This window comes from Tenrec ecaudatus, chromosome 2, assembly GCF_050624435.1.
Source record: "Tenrec ecaudatus isolate mTenEca1 chromosome 2, mTenEca1.hap1, whole genome shotgun sequence".
NCBI classification, from domain to species: Eukaryota; Metazoa; Chordata; class Mammalia; order Afrosoricida; family Tenrecidae; genus Tenrec; species Tenrec ecaudatus.
The window spans coordinates 717,592-737,657 of record NC_134531.1 but is presented as its reverse complement, the minus strand read 5'-3'; the positions used below and the strand labels follow the sequence as shown (position 1 = coordinate 737,657).

Below are 20,066 nucleotides of genomic sequence, written 5' to 3'. Positions count from 1 at the left end.
CCAGCACCCCATCTCATTCTAGACACACCAAGAGTAAATTGTACATACACACTTAACAACTTCCCAATCTTCAAGAGCACTGTCACAGAACTCCCCATTCACCTCTGTTGACCACTCACTTGAATCAGAAGCAAATAATCTCAGCCAAAATATATGATACTTGGTAGGTCACTAACTAATTAAAGGACCCACTGCTGTCAGGTTATATGTAAATTATAAGTAGAGACCCTCATGGTATTTGACAGCATAAAAGTCATGAAGATAAAGATTGCAGCCTTCGGTATCTTTTACTGCGCAATGCGAACAAGACCCAAACACTCACAGCTGGACCACTAGGTAGAGTCATGATCAATGTAGAAAAGACTGAAGTCATCAAGGATTTTGTTCACTTGGGTCCACAATGATTATGGAAGCAGCAGTCAAGAGATCAAATGACTCACTGCATTAGGGACATCTGCTGTTCGAATTTTCTTTAAAGAATGGGAAAGCAAGGATGTGACTTTGAGGGCTAAGGTGCACCTGCCCCAGCTGTGGTGCTTTCAGTCACCTCATATGCACGTGACAGCTGGACCTCCATCATGAAGACAGAAGTAGCGCCAAGAGTCTGAAGTGCGGGACTGGCCTGGAACACGGAAATACCATGGACCGCCCGAAGGACACTCAAACATGTCTTGGACGAAGCACCGATGGAAAGCTCCTGAGAGGCAAAGATTGCGAGACTGTCTAATGGGCTTTGGCCATGTTGTCAGGAGAGACCAGTCCTTGGAGAAGGACATCATGGTTGGTAAAGTCGAGGACCAGGGAAAAAGAGGAAGACTTTCAACAAGATGGATTGATACAGTGGCTGCAACAATGGGCTCACGCCTACCAACAATTATGAGGCCACGTTTCATTCTGCTGTACATTGGGTGACAATAGGTCACAACCAGATCGACAGCCACTAACAACATCAGCACGATGTCTAGGAGAAAGTTGAAAACAGACTTCTTTTTAAAAGTTAAATATCAATGACAAAGAATAAAGCTCACACCTCCCCTGAACTTTGCCTGACCAGGCCTGCCCCTGAGCCTGGTGCTGACAAGCATTTCCAGTCAATGGTGGATAAGCATTCATTCTCACTGTTTATGCTACTGAGTAAAACTTCTAAACTAATAATGGCAACACTTTCCTGAGTTCAGAACAACAGAGAGAGATCGTGATCGCACTGCGCATGCAATGCTGCCTCTGTCTCTGCGGCTAACTCTCACGGAATTAGTGTTGGAGGGTTGGCTTTCAATCCCTTGCTCCCACATTCATGACGAGGGGTCTGTGCAGCAGATGCACCCAGTGCAATGAGCCTTTTCTGCTGCTGCTTCCAGGAGCGCTGACTGGAGATGGAAGCACACACATTCTTGCCAATTATAATCTTTTCTCCATTTATCACGATGGTACCTATTGGTCCAGTTTTGAGGATTTTGGTTTTCGTAACATTAACCTGTGATCCATACTGATGGCTGCAATCCTTCATCTTCTTCAGCAAACGATGAAAGTCCTCCTCACTTTTCACAAGCAAGGTGGTGTCACCTGCATATCGCAGGTTGTTCATCAGATGTGCTCCAGTCCTGAAGCCACACTCTTCTTCGTATCATCCAGCTTCGCTGTTGATTTGCTCAGCACACAGATTGAACAGGTGTGATGAGAGAACATAGCCCTGACAACACCTTTCCCAATGTTAAACCACGCCATATCCCTTTGTTCTGTTCTTGACCCCTGTACAGCTTCCGCATGAGCACAATGAAGTGTTCTGGAACTGCCATTCTTCTCAAGGTGATCCATGATTTATCATGGTCCACACAGTCAGATTCCATGGCAGTCAACAAAACACCAGTAAACATCTCTCCGATGTTCTCTGCTTTAAGCCAAGATCTATCTGACATCAGCAATGATATCCCTTGTTCCATGGCCCCTTCTGAATCCAGCCTGAACCTCTGGCAGCTCCCTGACAAATTACTGCTGCAACCTTTGCTGAACGATCTGCAGAAAAGTTTGACTTCCGCGTGACAGCGACGGTCTTGTTTTGTAGTTTGAGCATGCAGTTTGATCATTTTCCTTTGGAATGGGTACATGTCTGGATCTCTTCAAGTCAGTTGGTCAGGTAGCAGTTTTCCACACGTTGAGTGTTTCCAGGGATGCGTCAGCTTGTGGAAACATTGCAATGGGCAGTGCTTGTTTGGGGCTAATCCTCTGTGCAGCTTGAACTTCCTCCTTCAGTCCCATTGGTTCTCGTTCATAGGCTCCATCCTGAAATGGTGGACAGTCGACTCGTTCTTTTTGGTTCAATCACTTCAATGTCCTCCTTCCATTCCGTGGGCCTTCAGTGTCTGACAATGTTTCAAAGCTCCACGCGAAGTTTTCAGCGGCTCCTTCCTCTGAAGGGGACAACTGAGCCCTTCTTCATTCTCTATTCCGAGCCTGGAAGCTCTGCTGAAACCCGTTCACGTTGGGTGACCCGGCTGGTATTTGAAATGCCAGTGACACAGCTTCCGGCATCACAGCAACAACTGACCAACTGACAGTCAAGTTCAGTCAGAGTCCCCAGGGGCAGTTCCACTCAGCCCATCTGCTTGCTGTGAGCCAGCATCGGCGGCAACGGCAGTGACTGAGTTTGAGAAATCACACAGGCTTCACAGGTGAAAAGCTGGTGTCCCCTGAGAGGCGTGCTGGGCAACCTGAGAGCCCCTGTGCTACTTGACCAGCTCCAAGCCTAGCTTTCAAGCTTCTGGACTCCAACGCTGGAGCTCCCATTTGTATTGATTTGGAGCCTATGAGGGTGCGGAGGGTTTGAACGTGCCAGAGCCCAGGAGGTTGACAGAGAACTGACACCACGTTCCACTGCTGGTCAGGGCTCTCAGAGTGGCATGGGTAGCAGCCATCTCAAGGGGCAGGAGGGTCAGAGCCATGGGTTCATGGGAAATGCAATTCTTCCCTCCTCTCAGGCCAACGAGAGCCTTCTTTCCCGCGGCCATCTAGAGGCTCAGCTTACCAATGGCTGGACCGGACCCTGACATGTGGTGCCTTCACACAATGGCACTGTTGCCGATTATTCTGCACAATCTGTGACACGTGGGTGGCTTTTTGTTGGTCCTGTCAGTTTTACATCTCTGCTAAGGGTGACCCAAGCCCTCACCAGAAACTCGGAGTCTGAAGCTGCTGAGACACCGTGGCTCTGAGCCTCAGCTCTCCACGGCCCGTCCTCACGGTGCCGCCCGCCGGTCTCCTTGTACCCACTGCTCTTCCCGACTCGACTCCATGGTGCCACCAGAGGGCGGGAGTAGCCACGGGAGGACACATAGTGTCCAGCTGGAGGTTCAGAGTGGGTCCACGCCCAGGCAGAGGGACATGGACAGGAGGAGCCACCAGGGACCCTGGGTGTGTCTTAGAAGCCAGGAGGTGGGTGGGGCCAACAAAGGCGGGGCAGGGCAGGAGAGCAGGGGTGGTGGGCTTCAGAGTCACCGAGTCATTGAGTTGCTTCTGACTGGCAGTGGCCCCATGTGGCAAACTAAAGCCACCTCCTAGGGGTTTCATGGCTGCACTCTTTGTGCCATGCAGGAGAGATATGCTGGTCGGTCTGCTTCCGTAAAGTCCTACAGCCTTGGAAACCCTGTGGGCAGTTCGATTTCTCCCAGCAGTTGGGATGGACTCACAGGCAGTGGCTTCTCATTGGCTTACTTGTCTTGGAAACAGCTCAGCTCAGGCCTCCCTCTTGCAGAGCTGGTGGAAGCACCCAACCCACCAATGGTTTGGTTGGCACCTGAGAATCGCATTGTACCAGCAGTGAGCAATTCTGCCCTGATAACTCCCAGGGCCTCGGGTTCTTCCTCCTGGGTGATCAAGGCAACGGCACCCACGGGCTCTCCACAGAGTCGGCGTTCAAGGGTACAGCTCCCACCAGGATTGAAAACAGACCCTGGAGGCAGAGTTTTGGGGAGGGAAGAGAGGTAACAGGAAAGGCATCACGTCTCTTGGGCCAGGTGTGTGAACATGCCAGGGGGTGCCCAGGGGCAGCTGCTCACCGACATTTTTGTCCCTATTGGCTATAGGAGCCACTTGCCCTGCTATGGCCACACAAAGAGCCCCTTACGGTTAATGTGACAAGGTGCTAAACTCTTCTCACAGGAAGTGTGTCACTTGGAGAGTGTACAGAAAAGGCCAGGACCCCTGACCTGGGCCCAAGGAAGACTCAGTGCCCCGGAAGCAGCCAGTTCAGACCTTGGCACGGCACCCATGGTGCAGGGGTAGACTCGGGGTCCCCGCTGTTGTGGTAATTTTTGACAAGCAGTGATACAGCCGTGTGAGTTCTCCTCCTTTGAGAATGCATGTGTGCTGGACATCAGTTCTTCCAAGACCGCAGACACCCCTGGTCAGATGACCAGCCTGGGGCACAGCAGGCCGTGGGCTTCTGGATACTTCCTGGGATTTACACACACACCACAGCACAGTCAACCTCTGCTTGTGGACACCACAGCGCAGTCATCACACTCTCTGCCATCAACCATAGAGCTTGGGGTTCAAGCCCACCCACAGCTCCCTGGGTGAGAGGCCTGGCCAGCACTGGACGTCCTGTGAGCGTGGCTCTGCTTGGACACCTGGGGTCGACTCGATGGCGACCACTTCGTTCAGGGTGCCTGATCTCTAGAACACAGCATCTGGCTTCTGGTTTTAAGTAACATTCCCATTTGGGGAAAATTCCATTGATAAGATCTCCACGTTCATATTCAGACAGGTCATATTAGGAGCAACCCACGTCCAGTGGGAAAGTGTTTGCCAGGTGGCTGTGCCACTTCCTCACAGGGGTCTAATAGCACCTCGGAATCTGCCTGCTTTCTGAATCAGAGAGCAATGTAATGGGCTTTTCACAGGTGCTGCGCTGTAGAAGTAGACTTCAAAATCACCATAATTGATGATAATGGATCCACAAATAAGTGGAAAACAGCCCCCAGAGTGAGGTCGTGGAAGAGGCACTGTACCTTAATGTGCGATTCTGAAAATTGTGCTGACCCATGGGCACATCCTGTTAAAAAACAGAAAGAAGAGTTATTATTAGTCGCCAGAAACAATCCCACAGGAATTTTCACAAGGCGATGATGCCTCCCATTTCCTTTTCTGTCATGAGAAGCATCTTTCTTGGGGAGGTCAAGTCGGCAGTCCCTGGGGTCACGGTTCCAGCTCTGTCCAGTGGGTGCGCCACACTCTCCAGGCCTGCGGCACCACTGCCCTGTCTCCCTGAGTCCACCCCATCAGCAAGCACCACAGCACCCGAGCACTGCAGGTCCACCAGGGCCTCCGTGCACAGCCCTGCTGTGGAAACTACACAGCAGTGAGACCACACGGCACATGGGGACTCATCTGACCTCTGTGTCTCATTTACTTCACTCGAAGACACTCCGCTCCTGCGGACCCACATCCAGCGCTTCCCAACACCCCCTCACTGCCTCTCCATGCCACTCCCATTGGAGCGCCGGGATGGTCACTGTCCTGGAGTCCGTACTGACTCACAGCAGCCCTACGGGCCAGGGAAGGACTGCCTGCCCTGCGGCTTGCCAAGATGGCAGCTTTTCATGGGAGGAGAGAGTCTCCTCTTTTTCCCGTGGAGCAGCTGGTGGTTTCAAACTGCCGACCTTGTGGTTAGCAGCCCAGTGCACAACAACCACTACGCTATCAGGGCTCCCTAGCGCTGAGAAAGGGCCCATATCTGACGGCATAGGAAGACTTCAGCTTGGAAATGAGATAGGGATCTCCCCTCGTAAGTATTGCCACTGTTTTTGAGTGGTTGCTTGGGGCTGCCGGGCTGCTCTGTCCCAGTGAACCTAGTTACAACAGCGGCCCACACCACCTGGTCCTGTGGCAAACTCACAGCTGTTATGTTCAGGCCCATCATGGAAGGCACATTCTTTTCCCCTCATGCTCCATTTCACAAAGCATGATGTCCTTCTCCAAGAAGGAGTAGTCTCTCTGGAGAACATCCCAAAGTACTTGAGATGAAGTCTCTCCATGCTCCCTTCCAAGGAGCATCCTGGCTGTACTCCCTCCAGGAGAGATTTGTCTGTTCTTCTGACAGTCTGTGGTATTTTCCATATTATTTCCAGCACCAACATTCAAAGGGATCACTTGTTCTCTTTCAGTGTAGATTGCAACTCAACATAAAGAAAACAAACATCCTCACAACTAGACGAATAGATAAATGGATAAATTGTGACAAAGGGAGAAAATATTGAAGTTGTCAATGATTTCATTTTACTTGGATCCATAATCAATGTTTATGGAAGCAGCAGTCAAGAGATCAAAAGATGTGCTTCATTAGGTACATCTGCTGCACAGAGCTCTTTAGAGTGCTGGAAAACAAGATGCTACTTTGAGGACTAAGGTGAGCCTGACCGAAGCCATGGCACGTTTAATGACTTTCTCATGCTGTGAATGGTGGACATTAAATAAGGAAGACAGAGAAAAATGATGCATTTGAATTGTGGTGCTGGAGAAGAATATTGAAAGTACCATGGACTGCCAAAAGGACAAACAGATCTGTCTTAGAAGAAATACAACCAGAATGCTCCTTCTGAAGTAAAGATGTCGAAACTTCAACTCACATACTATGGACATATTATCGGGAGAGACCAGTTCGTGGAGAAGGACATCATGTTTGGTCAAGTAAAGGGGCAGAAAAAGAGGAAGAACCCCAGGAGATGGATTGACACAGTGGCTGCAAAAAGGGAGTGGAACCCAGGAACAATGGTGAGGCTGGCACAGGACCGGGCAGTGTTTGTTCTGAAGTGCATGGGGTCGTTATGGGTTAGAGCTGACTCACAGACACTTAGCATCAGCAACTGGCCTCCTTGAGTCCTCTCTTGTTAGAAAGAATATGCTCTCCCTGGTACCTCAGTGGTTATGTCATGGGCTGCGATCCACATGGTGGGCAGTTAGAAACCACCACCTGCTTCGTTGGAGAAAGATGAGGCTTTCTACTGCTGTAAACAGTTACAGTTTTGGAAATACACAGGGCCCAGTGAGTCAGCATTGACTCCAATGAAGCGACTGAGTCTCAGCAACCACAGGTGCAGTTCCACCCCTGTCCTGTAGGGGCGCTGTGGTGTGGCACTTCTAACCCTGTCCTGCAGGGGCGCTGTGGGGTGGCAGTTCTACCCCTGTCCTGTAAGGGCGCTGTGGGGTGGCAGTTCTACCCCTGTCCTGTAAGGGCGCTGTGGGGTGGCAGTTCTAACCCTGTCCTGTAGGGGCGCTGTGGTGTGTCAGTTCTAATCCTGTCCTGCAGGGGTGCTGTGGGGTGGCAGTTCTAACCCTGTCCTGTAAGGGCGCTGTGGTGTGGCAGTTCTAATCCTGTCCTGCAGGGGTGCTGTGGGGTGGCAGTTCTACCCCTGTCCTGTAAGGGTGCTGTGGTGTGGCAGTTCTACCCCTGTTCTGTAAGGGCGCTGTGGGTCAGCAGTTCTACCGCTGTCCTGCAGGGGCGCTGTGGGGTGGCAGTTCTACCCCTATCCTGTAAGGGCGCTGTGGGTCGACAGTTCTAACCCTGTCCTGCAGGGGCACTGTGAGTCGGCACTGACTGAAGGGCAGTGGTTGGATTGAACTGGGGCTCTCTCAGCAGGCATGGAGAACGAGCTTAGAACCACCTTTGTTCCCCTCTGTGTGTTTTGATTGGTTTTTGGTTTGCCGTGCCCTCACACTGCAAACTTGCACTCACTGTGGTGCTGATCCGGCCGTTCTCGGTGGTCATGCTGTCCCGGTGGTGCAGGTGCGCAAAAGGCTTGGCTGCCCCCCAGGACTCCAGGTAGCGGGTCATACGCACGGACGCCCTCATCTTGGCTCCATCCAGGGTGTGTCGAGGCCGGAAGAGGTGCTGGGGGCTCCGCCGGTCTCCCTGTGGGCCAGGAGCAGAGCTGACATCAGGGGGACACTGTGTACCTGAGCCCTGCTCGGAGGAGGTAAGGGCCCTGCCCCACCCCCCTCCACCCCCAACCACTGTACAGTGCAGGCAGATCGGGGCCCACCCACACCCCACAATGCGTCTGCTCCACTTCTTGGTCCATCCCACCCCAGGGGCACCTGAGCTATTCCTATAGGCAGATTGGTACCCACTGCAAATCCCAGGGTGCACCAGGGCCTTCCCACACCAAGAACCCAAGAGGACAGATACCCTCATGGCCTTGAGAATGCTCCAGCTGGAAGGTTCTTTAATGAATATTTAAATGTCTACAGACTGCCCCCACCCCCCCACGGAACTACCTCGTGCCTTTCCCTTAGAGAAACCCTCAACCTACAAAGGGTCTGCCTTCCTCACCCAGAAACCAGGGCCTTCTTGCAGACTCTGGCGCGTGTGTCAAGTGTGAGGATAAGTACAAAAGTCCTGCTCCGAGGCTTTCAGGAGCACAAGGGGACAGGAGGGGGGGGGGACATGTAGTCGCTCTGCAGGACGAACATGAGGCTTTCTACTCCCATAAAGAGTTACAGTCTCAGAAACCCCTAGGGCCATTCGATCTGCTCCTACAGGGTCGCTGTGAGTCTGCACTGACTTGATAGCAGGGAGCTTTTTGAAGTGGGTTTCAGTTCATACATGCAAGGCAAACTCACTGCCACGGAGCACAAGCTGACCAGAGGCCCCCTAGCGCAGGGTGGGACTGCCCCTGCGAGTTTCCGAGACTGTAACTCTCTGGGGGAGGAGAAAGCCCTGACTGTCCCACAGAGCAGCTGGTGGTTTTGAAATGCCGATTTTTGTGGTTTGGAGCCCCACACGGAGCCCCTCGGCAACCAGGGCTCCTAGTGTCTACCTGCATGGGCTTGTTCCCCAGGAAACATGTTTCAACACGGCTCTGTGGCCATGCGTGGCTGCAGACAAGCTCTCTCAGGGACAGTCTCACCTTCATCTCATTCGGAGCCTTCCCAAGCCCCTGTCCAATCAATCCAGGGGAGAGGCCAGCTCAGGAGGGTACAGGAACTATTTTGGGAACCCCTCAGGGGTCACTGAATAGGTTTTCTCAGTGGACCAAGGTTGACCACAGGGCCCATCAAGAGGAAGTTGGAGAACAAGGACACTGCACTGGGGAGGAACAGGCGGCACGCTGGGCAGTGGGTGCCCATCAGGACAGGCACCTGCTCCTCTTAGGCCACAGCAGAGGCTGTCCTGCAGCATTTCACGAAGGGCCCTTACCCCACCCACCCCGCAGCCGTGAGCCCATCCCTTCAGACCAGTTCTTGCTCCCTAGTTCAGGGGGCATTTGAAGAAGCCTGCCTGAGCCCCGGAGGAAGGCTGTGCTTGGATTGAGGGGCACAGGTCCTCAGGCAGGGTTTGGGGGAGACACTCCTGTAGAATGTGCACAAGATACAGAGCACAAGCTGGGAGACCACAGCCCCACCCCCACCCCATTACTCTAGACTCAACCCCATGGGAGCACACCCTGAGGGAGGGGGAGCGTGGGAAGCGGGTCCCCAGCACTGCCCCACCCACTCCAACCCCAGCCTGGGCGGCGGCAGCACTAACCTTAGGATTGATGACAAAATAGGTTTTCACCAGGTGCTGCTTCAAGTAGGGGTCCCGGATGTCACCGTCCCCCTCCTCCACCTTGTAGGCCCCATTCAGATGCTCCAAGGTAACCGCAGAAATGTGGACCCGCCTGCAATCCCCAGGGGTGGATGTGTGAGGGCATGGTAGGAGGTGGGGTCATCCCCTCTGACTCCCTCTCCCCCCAGTGAAGGGCAGGCCAGGCCAGGGTCTCCCCTCTGACTCCCTCCCCCACCAGGGAGGCCTGGCTGTGTCTGGGGAGGGGCTGCGGCTGGAGTTTGTGTTCCCTGAGCGGCTGCTCCCTGGGGCTCACAGGGACCTGCAGGTGCAGGGAGTGACCTCGTCAAAGGTTCCTGGATGAGTCCCATCCTCCTTCAGTTCACGTTCTAGGCCCTCTGAAGGACCCTCATAAATGCGGTGGTGTTGCGTGTCTGTGTGAGATGCTTTGGGGTAAACGTGTGCGTTTCTCTTCTCCACAGATGCTCCTCAGTCCCTGCAGTGGGCAACCTCTGCCCCATGGGTCTCCCTCTATAACCCTGCCAGCAGAGAGGGAAGCTCCCTCCTGCCAGCCCCGGGACAGGGACACTGGTCCCAGGATCTCGGGAAACATGGCTCCAAGTCAGTTCTGACCGGGAATTTGCAGAGGAGGAAGTGTGTGGGGCGGGAATCACCTGCCACTGTCTGTGGGGACTGGCAAGCCACAGGGGTGAGCAGAGGGGAGGACGGTGAGAGCACCAAGCTGTCACTGACCAGGACCCACCGAAGTGAGCCCGGTGTCACTCACGGGGACAGTGAGAGGCTGCTGACCCCCAAACTGTCCGTCGCCAACCTGTTGACGCACCCTCCTCACCTGACATCACTGCCAAAGAGACCCCAGTCGGTCCCCATGACATCACCCCTGAGCCCCGGCTGCGTGCGTACCCAGGGATGCCCCCGGCCTCCATGTGGTTGGCCAGTGTGACATCGTGGGACCAGACGTCATACTGCCACTTCTGCAGCCCGATGACGCCACACAGCACGTTCCCCGAGTGCACGCCCACACGCATGTTGATGTCCACACCCGTGGCATCCCTCACTTTCCTGTGGAGAAGGAAGAGACACCCTGACCTGAGGCCCAGACCCCAGCCTGGGGCCTCAGTCTCCTCTGGGCCCAGGAGAGAGAGAGAGAGAGAGAGAGAGAGAGAGAGACCTACTGCCCATCTAATCAGGAGCCAGCACCCTGCTGGGCAAGCTGGCCAGTCACCTGTGGACAGCTGCCCCTCCTACCCCACATGCAGCACAGTCCAGGCCTCCTCTGCCCAGTGAAGTCCCATGGACACTGCCCACTAATGAGGGGAGAGTGGCCTCTCTGAGGGGTCAGCAGGGGCTGCCGCCTCCCGAGGGATGGAAGCACAGCTGCGAGGTTAAAATGTTTCTGCCGGGGCTCTTCTTGAGTGACAAGGGGCAGGTGCCTTAAAAAGCCTTGTCCAGTACAGTCCAGAGCCTAGGACGGAAGTCACTTACCAATGTCGCTTTCAAAAGCCTCCTGAGGACAGGGGTGGGGGTGGGGCCACCACGAGAGAACCATCCCTTCCCAGAAGGACCCAGGGTGCTGCCCCATGACACTGTGGTGACACGGCCCAACGGGCACTCACTTGATGGCTTCACACATGTCCAGTCCCATCTTCACACAGTTCTTGGCGTGATTGGGTAGGGAGATGGGCAGGCCAGACACGCAGTAGTAGCAGTCCCCCAGGATCTTAATCCGCATGCACTCGTTCTCCTGCGGGAAGAGCACGTGTCCACCCCGGGCCCTGGACGCACCCGTGTCACTAGAGACCCCTCTGGTGCTGGCCAGTGGGCCACGAGGGGGACATGGGACCCAGCAGGTCCCCCTTAATCACCCCCTCACCCACGCCCTTTGTGTAGAGCGGAGCATTGCGGACAGGTGCAGAGAGGAGAAGGAAGCCGGTGTGTGTGTGTGTGTGTGTGTGTGTGTGTGTGTGTGTGTGTGTGTGTATGTGCATGTGCATGCATGCGAGCCCAACAAAGGCGACCTTTCTCTCCTAAGGCAGACAACACCACGGAAGAGCCACAGGTCATCACGCAGGCAGTCCGCTCCCAGACAGAGATCCCCCCATTGGAGTCCCAACCTGAGGGTGAGTGAGCTGTGACTCAGAGCCCAGGGCAGCCTCCGGCAGGTGGGTGGGCTGGTGGGCAGGCTGTAGCCAGCGGGCCTCCCTCAGTCTGACTTGAATGTGTGAGCCATGGCCACAGGGCGTTGGAAGCCTCATTCTGACCTTAAACGGACCCTTTCCTGATAAAGTCCATAAACCCACCTTGCTTCTTAACCAGGCTGTTTGTATCACAGTGGACTGGCTGCATGCCTGTGCACCAGGCCTGTCCTCCACCAGGTCCCAATCTCCCTAAGCAGCTCGCAAATGCTTGTTAAAATACACGGATGCAAAATCACACAGATGCGCACAACAGACGTCTTTCCCCGACACTATCCCAGGCTTATGCAAACTGAAGACGTTTGGAGGAAAAAGGCCATCAAGGCAAGTGGAATGCTAAATCTGCTGACGCCTTTGAGGGCTTCTGTCCTGTCAGGGGGCGTCAAGGTGGGGCTCCTGTCCTGTCAGGGGGTGTCAAGGTGGGGCTCCTGTCCTGTCAGGGGGCCATCAAGGTGGGGCTCTCTCAGTGACGTGCTCAGGGAAAATTCCTGATCACAAACCAAAGGTGACAAGAAGACAAACAACCATGCACTCCTGTGTCCCCGCCCCACCCTAAGCGCCCTCCCAAATGGCTACTCTGTGTCTGGCTAGTTTTTTAGCCATGACGGCAGTTAGGATGCCACTGGGCAGGCAATAGTATCCAGCTCAGGATCAGTCCCCGAGAGCTTCACTTCATGTCCCCCCTGTTCAAACGTGGGTGCCTGTTTGCTTAGGACGACTCGCTCCTGCCCGTGCTACTTAGGGAGCGGCCAGGAGCCGAGCTGCGGACAATGCTGGCCCTTGGCTGGCCACACACAGGAGGGCGGGGGCACTCACTCACCTTTGCGATCTGGTCAAACTTGCCGAAGAGCTCGTTCAGCATGTGGACAAGCTCCCCCGGGGAGCAGTCACTGGCTAGCCGTGTGAAGCCCACGATGTCCGCGTACAGGATGCTGGGGACAGAGCAGGGGGACAGGGACGCCAGGGCCACCGTCACCATGGAGGTGGACGCACGGGTGTCCTGTGGATGCATGGTTTCTGCACACACCACATTCATATTTCGTGAGGACGTCATTCCTCTGGACAGAGTGTGCACGAGCCTTGAGCTCCAGCCACCACGCGTTTACTCCTTTCGGGTTCAGCCCTGAGACCCCCCAGGTGCTCCTATGGCTTCTTTCCCGCTCATGCCTGCCCTGCTGCACAGTGGAGATGCCATGTGGGTGTCACTCATGGGAGGACCTTGGCACCCCGTGCTGGCTGACCACATGACACGCCGAGTGGCTTTAGGGTCCCGAACACATCTTAGGAATTTACATGTCTTTCAGGGTGGCACAAGCTCCCCACCAAAATGCAGTCAGTGAGAAGGGGCCTGAGGCCTTCACCACCAGCCCAGACTCCGAGACGGCCCAGCGACCCGACCCACCTCTGGGTCCCATGCCACAGGGCCCCTCCCACCCGGGCAGGGTGTGCGGGGAGGTTCTCTGCGTGCAGGTTCCTGGCTCTGAGGGGAGCCAGGTTGTGAGAACACCCGCCAGTCTATGGAGATGCCCAGATGGGGGAAACTGAGGCCTCCAGCCAGGAGCCACGAGGCCTGCCACCTGTGTGGGGGTCGCTGGAGGGCCTCAGGGCCCTGGCCACCTCCTCCTGCAGCCACCTGCTGGCTCGTCTCCATGTTCTGTCCACTCTGAAGGGACAGATGTTCAGTGATTCATATTGCCACTGGATCTGCCAGGGGCTTTCCGTTCTGTGGTGTCACCTCAGACCTTCCTCCTCCCCATGGGCATTTACACAGCCACATGGCGATTCCTTTCCTGGAGTCAGAGCAGGGAGGTGGCCTCCCAGACTTCTAATGGCTACAAAGCTGCACTGCAGCACCCAAGGTGGCTGTGGAATCGTTGTGAGGTGAGTTCAATCAATCATTACACAAAAGGGCAGGTGTCCATGGAGGTGTGTGTGTGTGTGTGTGTGTGTGTGTGTATAAGTCACTGTTCACAGCCTGAAGAGGGAGCAGACGCTGTCTTTCATGGCTCTGCAGCAAGGTGCCAACCGCCTGAAGGCAGGCCTCTGTTTCCCACCCAGCTCCTCAAGCCCCACCACTGTCCTGTAAGTAAGGTCAGACTTGACCTCTGGTCTCTGGCAGGGACACTGCACTGTATGGGGCCACTACCACTCCCCACTCCCCAAGAGGAGCTGTGCCCTGTTCTCTGCCTCCTGAGACACCAGCTCAGAAGAACCCACCCCTTCAAGAGAACCCAGTGGGTGGAGGAAGAAGCAGTGCTGGGCACGGGATCGAGGAATGGGGCTGACGAGGGCACCGTGGCTCACTCTGCCTTGCTGTCAGAGTCAGACTCTGCCCTCATCCTCCGTTCCCAGGCCCGGCATCCAGGAAGGGCTCCTTGGGAAGCTGGCTTGGCCATGCCAGCCTCGGGGAAGCCTCGCTGTTAGGTCATGAGTGTGCCCGCCAGTCTCTGGCTATGGTTGGCAAGATGCTCACTATCCCTGATGTGAGCAGAACCCATCTGCCCTACAACATGCTGTCTTCCTGGAGCCTCCGCCCAGGAAAGCTCATCTTGTTTCTTTGGTGCTCACGCCAAGGGAGCCCACTGGCCTCCCTTTCAGTACCCCCCACCACCCCTGCCCCCCACCAACCCCACAACAACTCCAGAGATGCCCAAGACAATGATGTCTCCATGGTCCCCAGCATGGGCAGCTCCATCCCAGGAAGCAAAGAGCCTGCTCGCGCTCTCTCCCTCCCCACGCAAAGCCAGAGTGCGTGTGGGCAGGGGGAGTGATGAGGCGTGCACGGGTCTGAGTACCTGACGTTGGTGTGCCTCTTGACGTACAGGTTGTGGAAGTTGTTGGTGTTCTCCACCTGGCCGGCCTTGGGGCCCTGCAGCCTCTGGATAATCTCAGCCTTCATCTCCATCGCGATGTGGGCGGGCAGCAAGGACAGGAGCAGCCGCTCCTAAGGAGAGGACCCCAGCGGAAAGATGGTCAGGCCTGCGCCACCTGAGACTAGGGCCCTTTGAAAACAGCTCTCATCTGGAGGGGGCCACGCTGGGCGGGGAGGCGGGGCATTTGCTAGGTGACACACGACGGTGCTTCAAAAAGTTCATGGAAAACTTACAAACCAGCCTGAGCCAGATTCACCACCATCAAGTCATTTGGGGCTCACAGAGACCCCACGGGACAGGAAAGAACTGCCTCTCCCCACCCCACAGGAGTAGTCTCATCTTTATCCCATGGAGTGGCTCGTGGTTTCCAACTGCTGACCCTGAGGTCCACAGCCCAATGCATAGCCACTATGCCATTAGGGCCCCATGAAAAGGCCTCAGGGTCTCATCTGTGCATTCTCACACCGAATGTAGAAATACATTATGACACCACCCCCACCACCCCCAGCCCATTTTCTAAGGCTTCAGTGTGGCATTATGTTTCACTGAGTTCTAGGTACGGGGCGTGGGTGGGGGCAGCTGCTTCCCCAGGGATATTATTTGTGAAGGAAGAGGTTGCTAGTCAGCAGACCTAACATTGGAACACCAGCTCCCAGTGCTCGGTCTGAGAGAGGAAATGCTGGTGTTCTCTGGCCCTGAGAAAGTCAAGCAGTCGTGCACATTCCTCAACCAGGAGAGCAGAACGGTCCCCAAGCCAGCCGAGTGCCCCTGACATCTGTTGAGGCCCACAAGCTGTGCCATAATGTCGGACAGTGTGGCAGTCTGGGTTGACTGGAGAAACAAATTCATAGACACTCATATGTGTATAAGAAAGAGCTTTATATATGAGGAATTGAATATTGAGAAAACATCCCAGCCCAGTCCAGATCAAGTCCACAAGTCCAATATTAGTCCATATGTCTGATACCAACCTATAAAGTCCTCTTCAGACTCACAAAACACATGCAGTGACGCCAAATGCAGGAAGATCACAAGCCAGTGGGTGGAAAGTCTTGTGGATTCAGGGGCAGTAGGGGTATCTCAGTGCTGGCAGGGGTCTCCAGAGTGGGTTCTCCAGCTCCGAAGCTCTGGCTCCATCAGCCTCTCTCCATGTGTCTTCTCCACAGGGATGTCTCTCACAGGGAGTGAGCAGAGAGAGAGTGTCTTCTGCTTCCCAGGAGGAAATACAAGAGTTCCCAGAATCCTCGGGAGAAGGCTGTGCCACAGAGATTGGCTATTTCCTGATTGAACGGCCAGATTCCACCCACACTCTGAATTCTGAAATTGTCATCAGATTATGTAACTACCACAGGAAGGGGGACCCCTTAGGGTTTTAATCATTTGGAAATCCTGAGCAGAGAATGGGATGTGGCACACAGAGCAGCACCTCCCTACACCCGTCACCCCAACATGTGTCTCACGTCAGTGGCACTTCCAGGAATACCATGGGACAGTGCACACATCACCTGTGATGCACCAGTCTCCACGGTGATAGTAGACACCTGCATTAGTGGCTTAGGTATGGATTGTTCTTGATCTCTCCAGAAGGAACACCTGTCTAACTACAAGGTACAGTTGTGTAATGAGAAGGTACAGCTGTGTAATGAGAAGGTACAGCTGTGTAACTAGAAGGTACAGCTGTGTAGCTAGAAGGTACAGCTGTGTAACTAGAAGGTACAGCTGTGTAACTAGAAGGTACAGCTGTGTAACTAGAAGGTACAGCTGTGTAACTAGAAGGTACAGCTGTGTGAGTAGAAGGTTCAGCTGTGTGAGTAGAAGGTTCAGCTGTGTAACTAGAAGGTAGAGTTGTGTAACTAGAAGGTACAGCTGTGTAACTAGAAGGTAGAGTTGTGTGAGTAGAAGGTACAGCTGTGTAACTAGAAGGTACAGCTGTGTAACTAGAAGGTACAGCTGTGTAGCTAGAAGGTACAGCTGTGTAGCTAGAAGGTACAGCTGTGTAACTAGAAGGTACAGCTGTGTAACTAGAAGGTGTAGCTGTGTAACTAGAAGGTACAGCTGTGTAGCTAGAAGGTACAGCTGTGTAGCTAGAAGGTACAGCTGTGTAGCTAGAAGGTACAGCTGTGTAGCTAGAAGGTACAGCTGTGTAGCTAGAAGGTACAGCTGTGTAGCTAGAAGGTACAGCTGTGTAGCTAGAAGGTACAGCTGTGTAACTAGAAGGTAGAGTTGTGTAACTAGAAGGTACAGCTGTGTGAGTAGAAGGTTCAGCTGTGTGAGTAGAAGGTTCAGCTGTGTAGCTAGAAGGTACAGCTGTGTAACTAGAAGGTACAGCTGTGTAACTAGAAGGTACAGCTGTGTAACTAGAAGGTACAGCTGTGTAACTAGAAGGTGTAGCTGTGTAACTAGAAGGTACAGCTGTGTAACTAGAAGGTACAGCTGTGTGAGTAGAAGGTACGGCTGTGTAACTAGAAGGTACAGCTGTGTAGCTAGAAGGTACAGCTGTGTAACTAGAAGGTACAGCTGTGTAACTAGAAGGTACAGCTGTGTAACTAGAAGGTGTAGCTGTGTAACTAGAAGGTACAGCTGTGTAACTAGAAGGTACAGCTGTGTAGCTAGAAGGTACAGCTGTGTAAGTAGAAGGTACAGCTGTGTAACTAGAAGGTCAGCTGTGTAACTAGAAGGTACAGCTGTGTAACTAGAAGGTTCAGCTGTGTAACTAGAAGGTACAGCTGTGTAACTAGAAGGTGTAGCTGTGTAACTAGAAGGTACAGCTGTGTAACTAGAAGGTACAGCTGTGTAACTAGAAGGTTCAGCAGTATAAATAAGAGCCTGGCAGCCCTGGCTGCCGGCACAGTGTGGTACTCTTTGGCGGGTGGACTCAGGTCAGCACTTGGAAGCACCAGCTGCTTTGTAGGAGAAAGATGAGGCTGTGTGCTCCTACACGGGCGTACAGCCTCACAGACCCCAGGGCGGTCCTCACCTTTCCTCCTGGGTGCCTGGGAGCCAGCATGGACTTGATGACAATGGGTTTTATCGAAGCGTGAGCTTCAAGCAGCCAATTCCATGCCTTCAGGGACCATCAAATGTGCTTAGAAAATAACTTTATGTAAAGAGTAATTGTACATTAAGAAAACATCCCAGCCCAGTCCAGATAAAGTCCATAAGTATGATATTAGCCCATTTGCCCGATACCAATCTATAAATTCTTCTTCAGACTCGTGAAATACATGCAATGATGCCAAATCCAGGAAGATCACAGGCCAGTGGGGGGAAAGTCTTGTGGTCCAGTGGCATTATAAGTATCTCAGTGCAGGCGTGGATCTCCACGTGGCTCCTCAGCTCCAGGGCTCTGGCTCCATCAGCCTCTCTCCATGTGGCCTGTCAACAGCAATGTCTCCCAGGGACTCAGGGTGTGCCCGCCTCCAGCGAGTTGTTTATCTCCTTAGCACCTCCAAATGAGGTCATCAAGCTGAGACTGATTGATAGGCTAAACCTCACCCCTTCACTCTTAAGTCTCAAATTGACAACAGATTATGTAACTACCACAATGGTTCAGGAGTGGAGCCAGGCCTTGGTCCCAGGATCCCACACAGAGATTGGTCTGAGGATGCCAAGATGCCCAAGGTGCTTCTGGGGTCTCTGAGCTACAGATGCTGCAAGGAGGGAGATAAGGAGGAGGGAGCACCTCCCCTGCACCTGCTGTTGTCCGGGGTCAGAGTCGGCTCTACCCATCGCAAGCCTGCACACAACAGAATGAAGCTACTGGTCCTGCGACGTCCTCACCATGGTTCCTATGCTGAGCCCTTGGTTGCAGTGTCTGTTCACCTCCTTGAGGGTCTTCCTCTTTGTCACTGTCCCTCCACTTTAGCAAACATGATGTGCTTCTCCAGGGACTGGCCGCTCCTGACATGTCCAAAGTGTGTGAGACAAAGTCTCAACATCCTTGCCCCTAAGGAGCCCTCTGGCCGTACTTCTTCCAATGCAGCCGACTCTGGTGCTTTCAATGTTCTTCTCCAGCACCATGATTCCTTTGGACCCAGCCCCTGAATTTGAACAGCTCATCTCCCCAAACTTGAAAGGGCAGTTTTCTGTTCATCAAAGCCATTGGCTCAGAGCATTTCTGTTATAGCCACACTCGATGACTAAGACATCGTCCATCACTGAAAACGCATGACACCTGCAAAATGTGCAAAGTAGAAACCATCGGTTAAATATCTGAAGGTGGAACATCCATGAACCCGAGTAGAAAACAATCCAGTTAGCAGTTGACTGCCCGGCCAACATGGTGTCAGTGGCCTGTGGCGGGATTAAGAAGAGGGAGACCCTGGGGTCTTTCTGTCAGGGGCCTGGTGGAGGCTGCCCATCTAGGTGAATGAATGAACATCCAATGAGCCAAACACCAATGCTGGGGGCTGACCATGACAGGAAAGGACCCCTGGTTTGTCTGAGGTCACCCGTCAGCTCCATCGCATATCATGCATTTCAACAGTTCAATCGCATGTCAGACATTTCAATAGCAGTCCAGTCACGCCCAGAGCCATTGAGCAGCATCACCACTCTCAATGACAGGGTGCCTTTTCTTCCTTGTCTTCATTGTTAGCTCCCATTGAGTCTTCCTCTTTGTCACTGTTGCTGTACTTCATCAAACATGACATCCGCCTTCTCAGCCCCATCCTCCTGACAGGTCCAAAGTATGTGAGATGATGACTCTCCATCCTCACGTCCAAAGAGCATTCTGTCTGTACATCTCCCAAGACAGATTTGTTTATTCTTCTGGAAGTAAATGATATATTCAGTATTCTTAGCCAGTACCTCAATCCCCAGGCATCAATTCTCCTTCAGTTTTACTGACCCCTGTCCAGCTCACAGAGGCTTAGAGATAGTAGAATCTTTAAAACAGATGAATGGACAGAGTGCACCCGTGAACCACAACTGTCTAGAAATATCTGGTAATTCCCATAAATCTATCAAAACCAGTCTGATGTTTTTCCTGGTAGGGATGAGTCAAAGGCTGAGAATGAATGAAATGTCCAAGGTCCCAGATGCCCTGTTTACAATGCACTGCAGAGTGAAAAAGAAACACTGAATGATGTAATGCACTGGGTAAGTCTGCTACAAAAGGCTCTTTAACTTGCTAAACAGGTAAGATGTCACCTTAAATGCTAATCTGTGCCTGAGGCAAGCCTTGGCTTTTTCATCGTCCTCAGATGTGTGCAAGTGCCAGACAATGATTAAAAAGCCTGGAGAAAAATTGACTAACTGAATTATGGGGCAAAGAAGAATATTGAGTATTCCATGACTGTCAGAAGAAAGAGCAGATTCCTCTTAGAGGTACAGCCAGTGTCCCTTACAAGCGAGGATGGAGAGAGTGTGTCTTACAGACTTCAGACATGTTATTAGAAGAGATCAGCCCCTGGAGAAGGACGTCATTCTTGATAG

The 20,066-nt window shown here is 53.3% G+C and overlaps 1 protein-coding gene across 2 annotated transcripts in view; it reads right to left on the bottom strand.

Moving 5' to 3' along the window:
• The window catches only part of ADCY2 (adenylate cyclase 2), a 206,147-nt gene that overhangs the window by 66,923 nt on the left and 119,158 nt on the right, over positions 1-20,066 (bottom strand). For both annotated transcript variants that reach the window (XM_075540813.1, XM_075540814.1), the window contains exons 5-11: positions 14,553-14,701; positions 12,578-12,689; positions 11,179-11,306; positions 10,466-10,624; positions 9,524-9,656; positions 7,730-7,906; positions 5,007-5,050 (exon numbers count right to left, since the gene is read on the bottom strand). In XM_075540813.1, the coding sequence (XP_075396928.1) occupies positions 5,007-5,050; positions 7,730-7,906; positions 9,524-9,656; positions 10,466-10,624; positions 11,179-11,306; positions 12,578-12,689; positions 14,553-14,701 (902 nt within the window). The remainder of the gene's footprint in view (positions 1-5,006; positions 5,051-7,729; positions 7,907-9,523; positions 9,657-10,465; positions 10,625-11,178; positions 11,307-12,577; positions 12,690-14,552; positions 14,702-20,066) is intronic.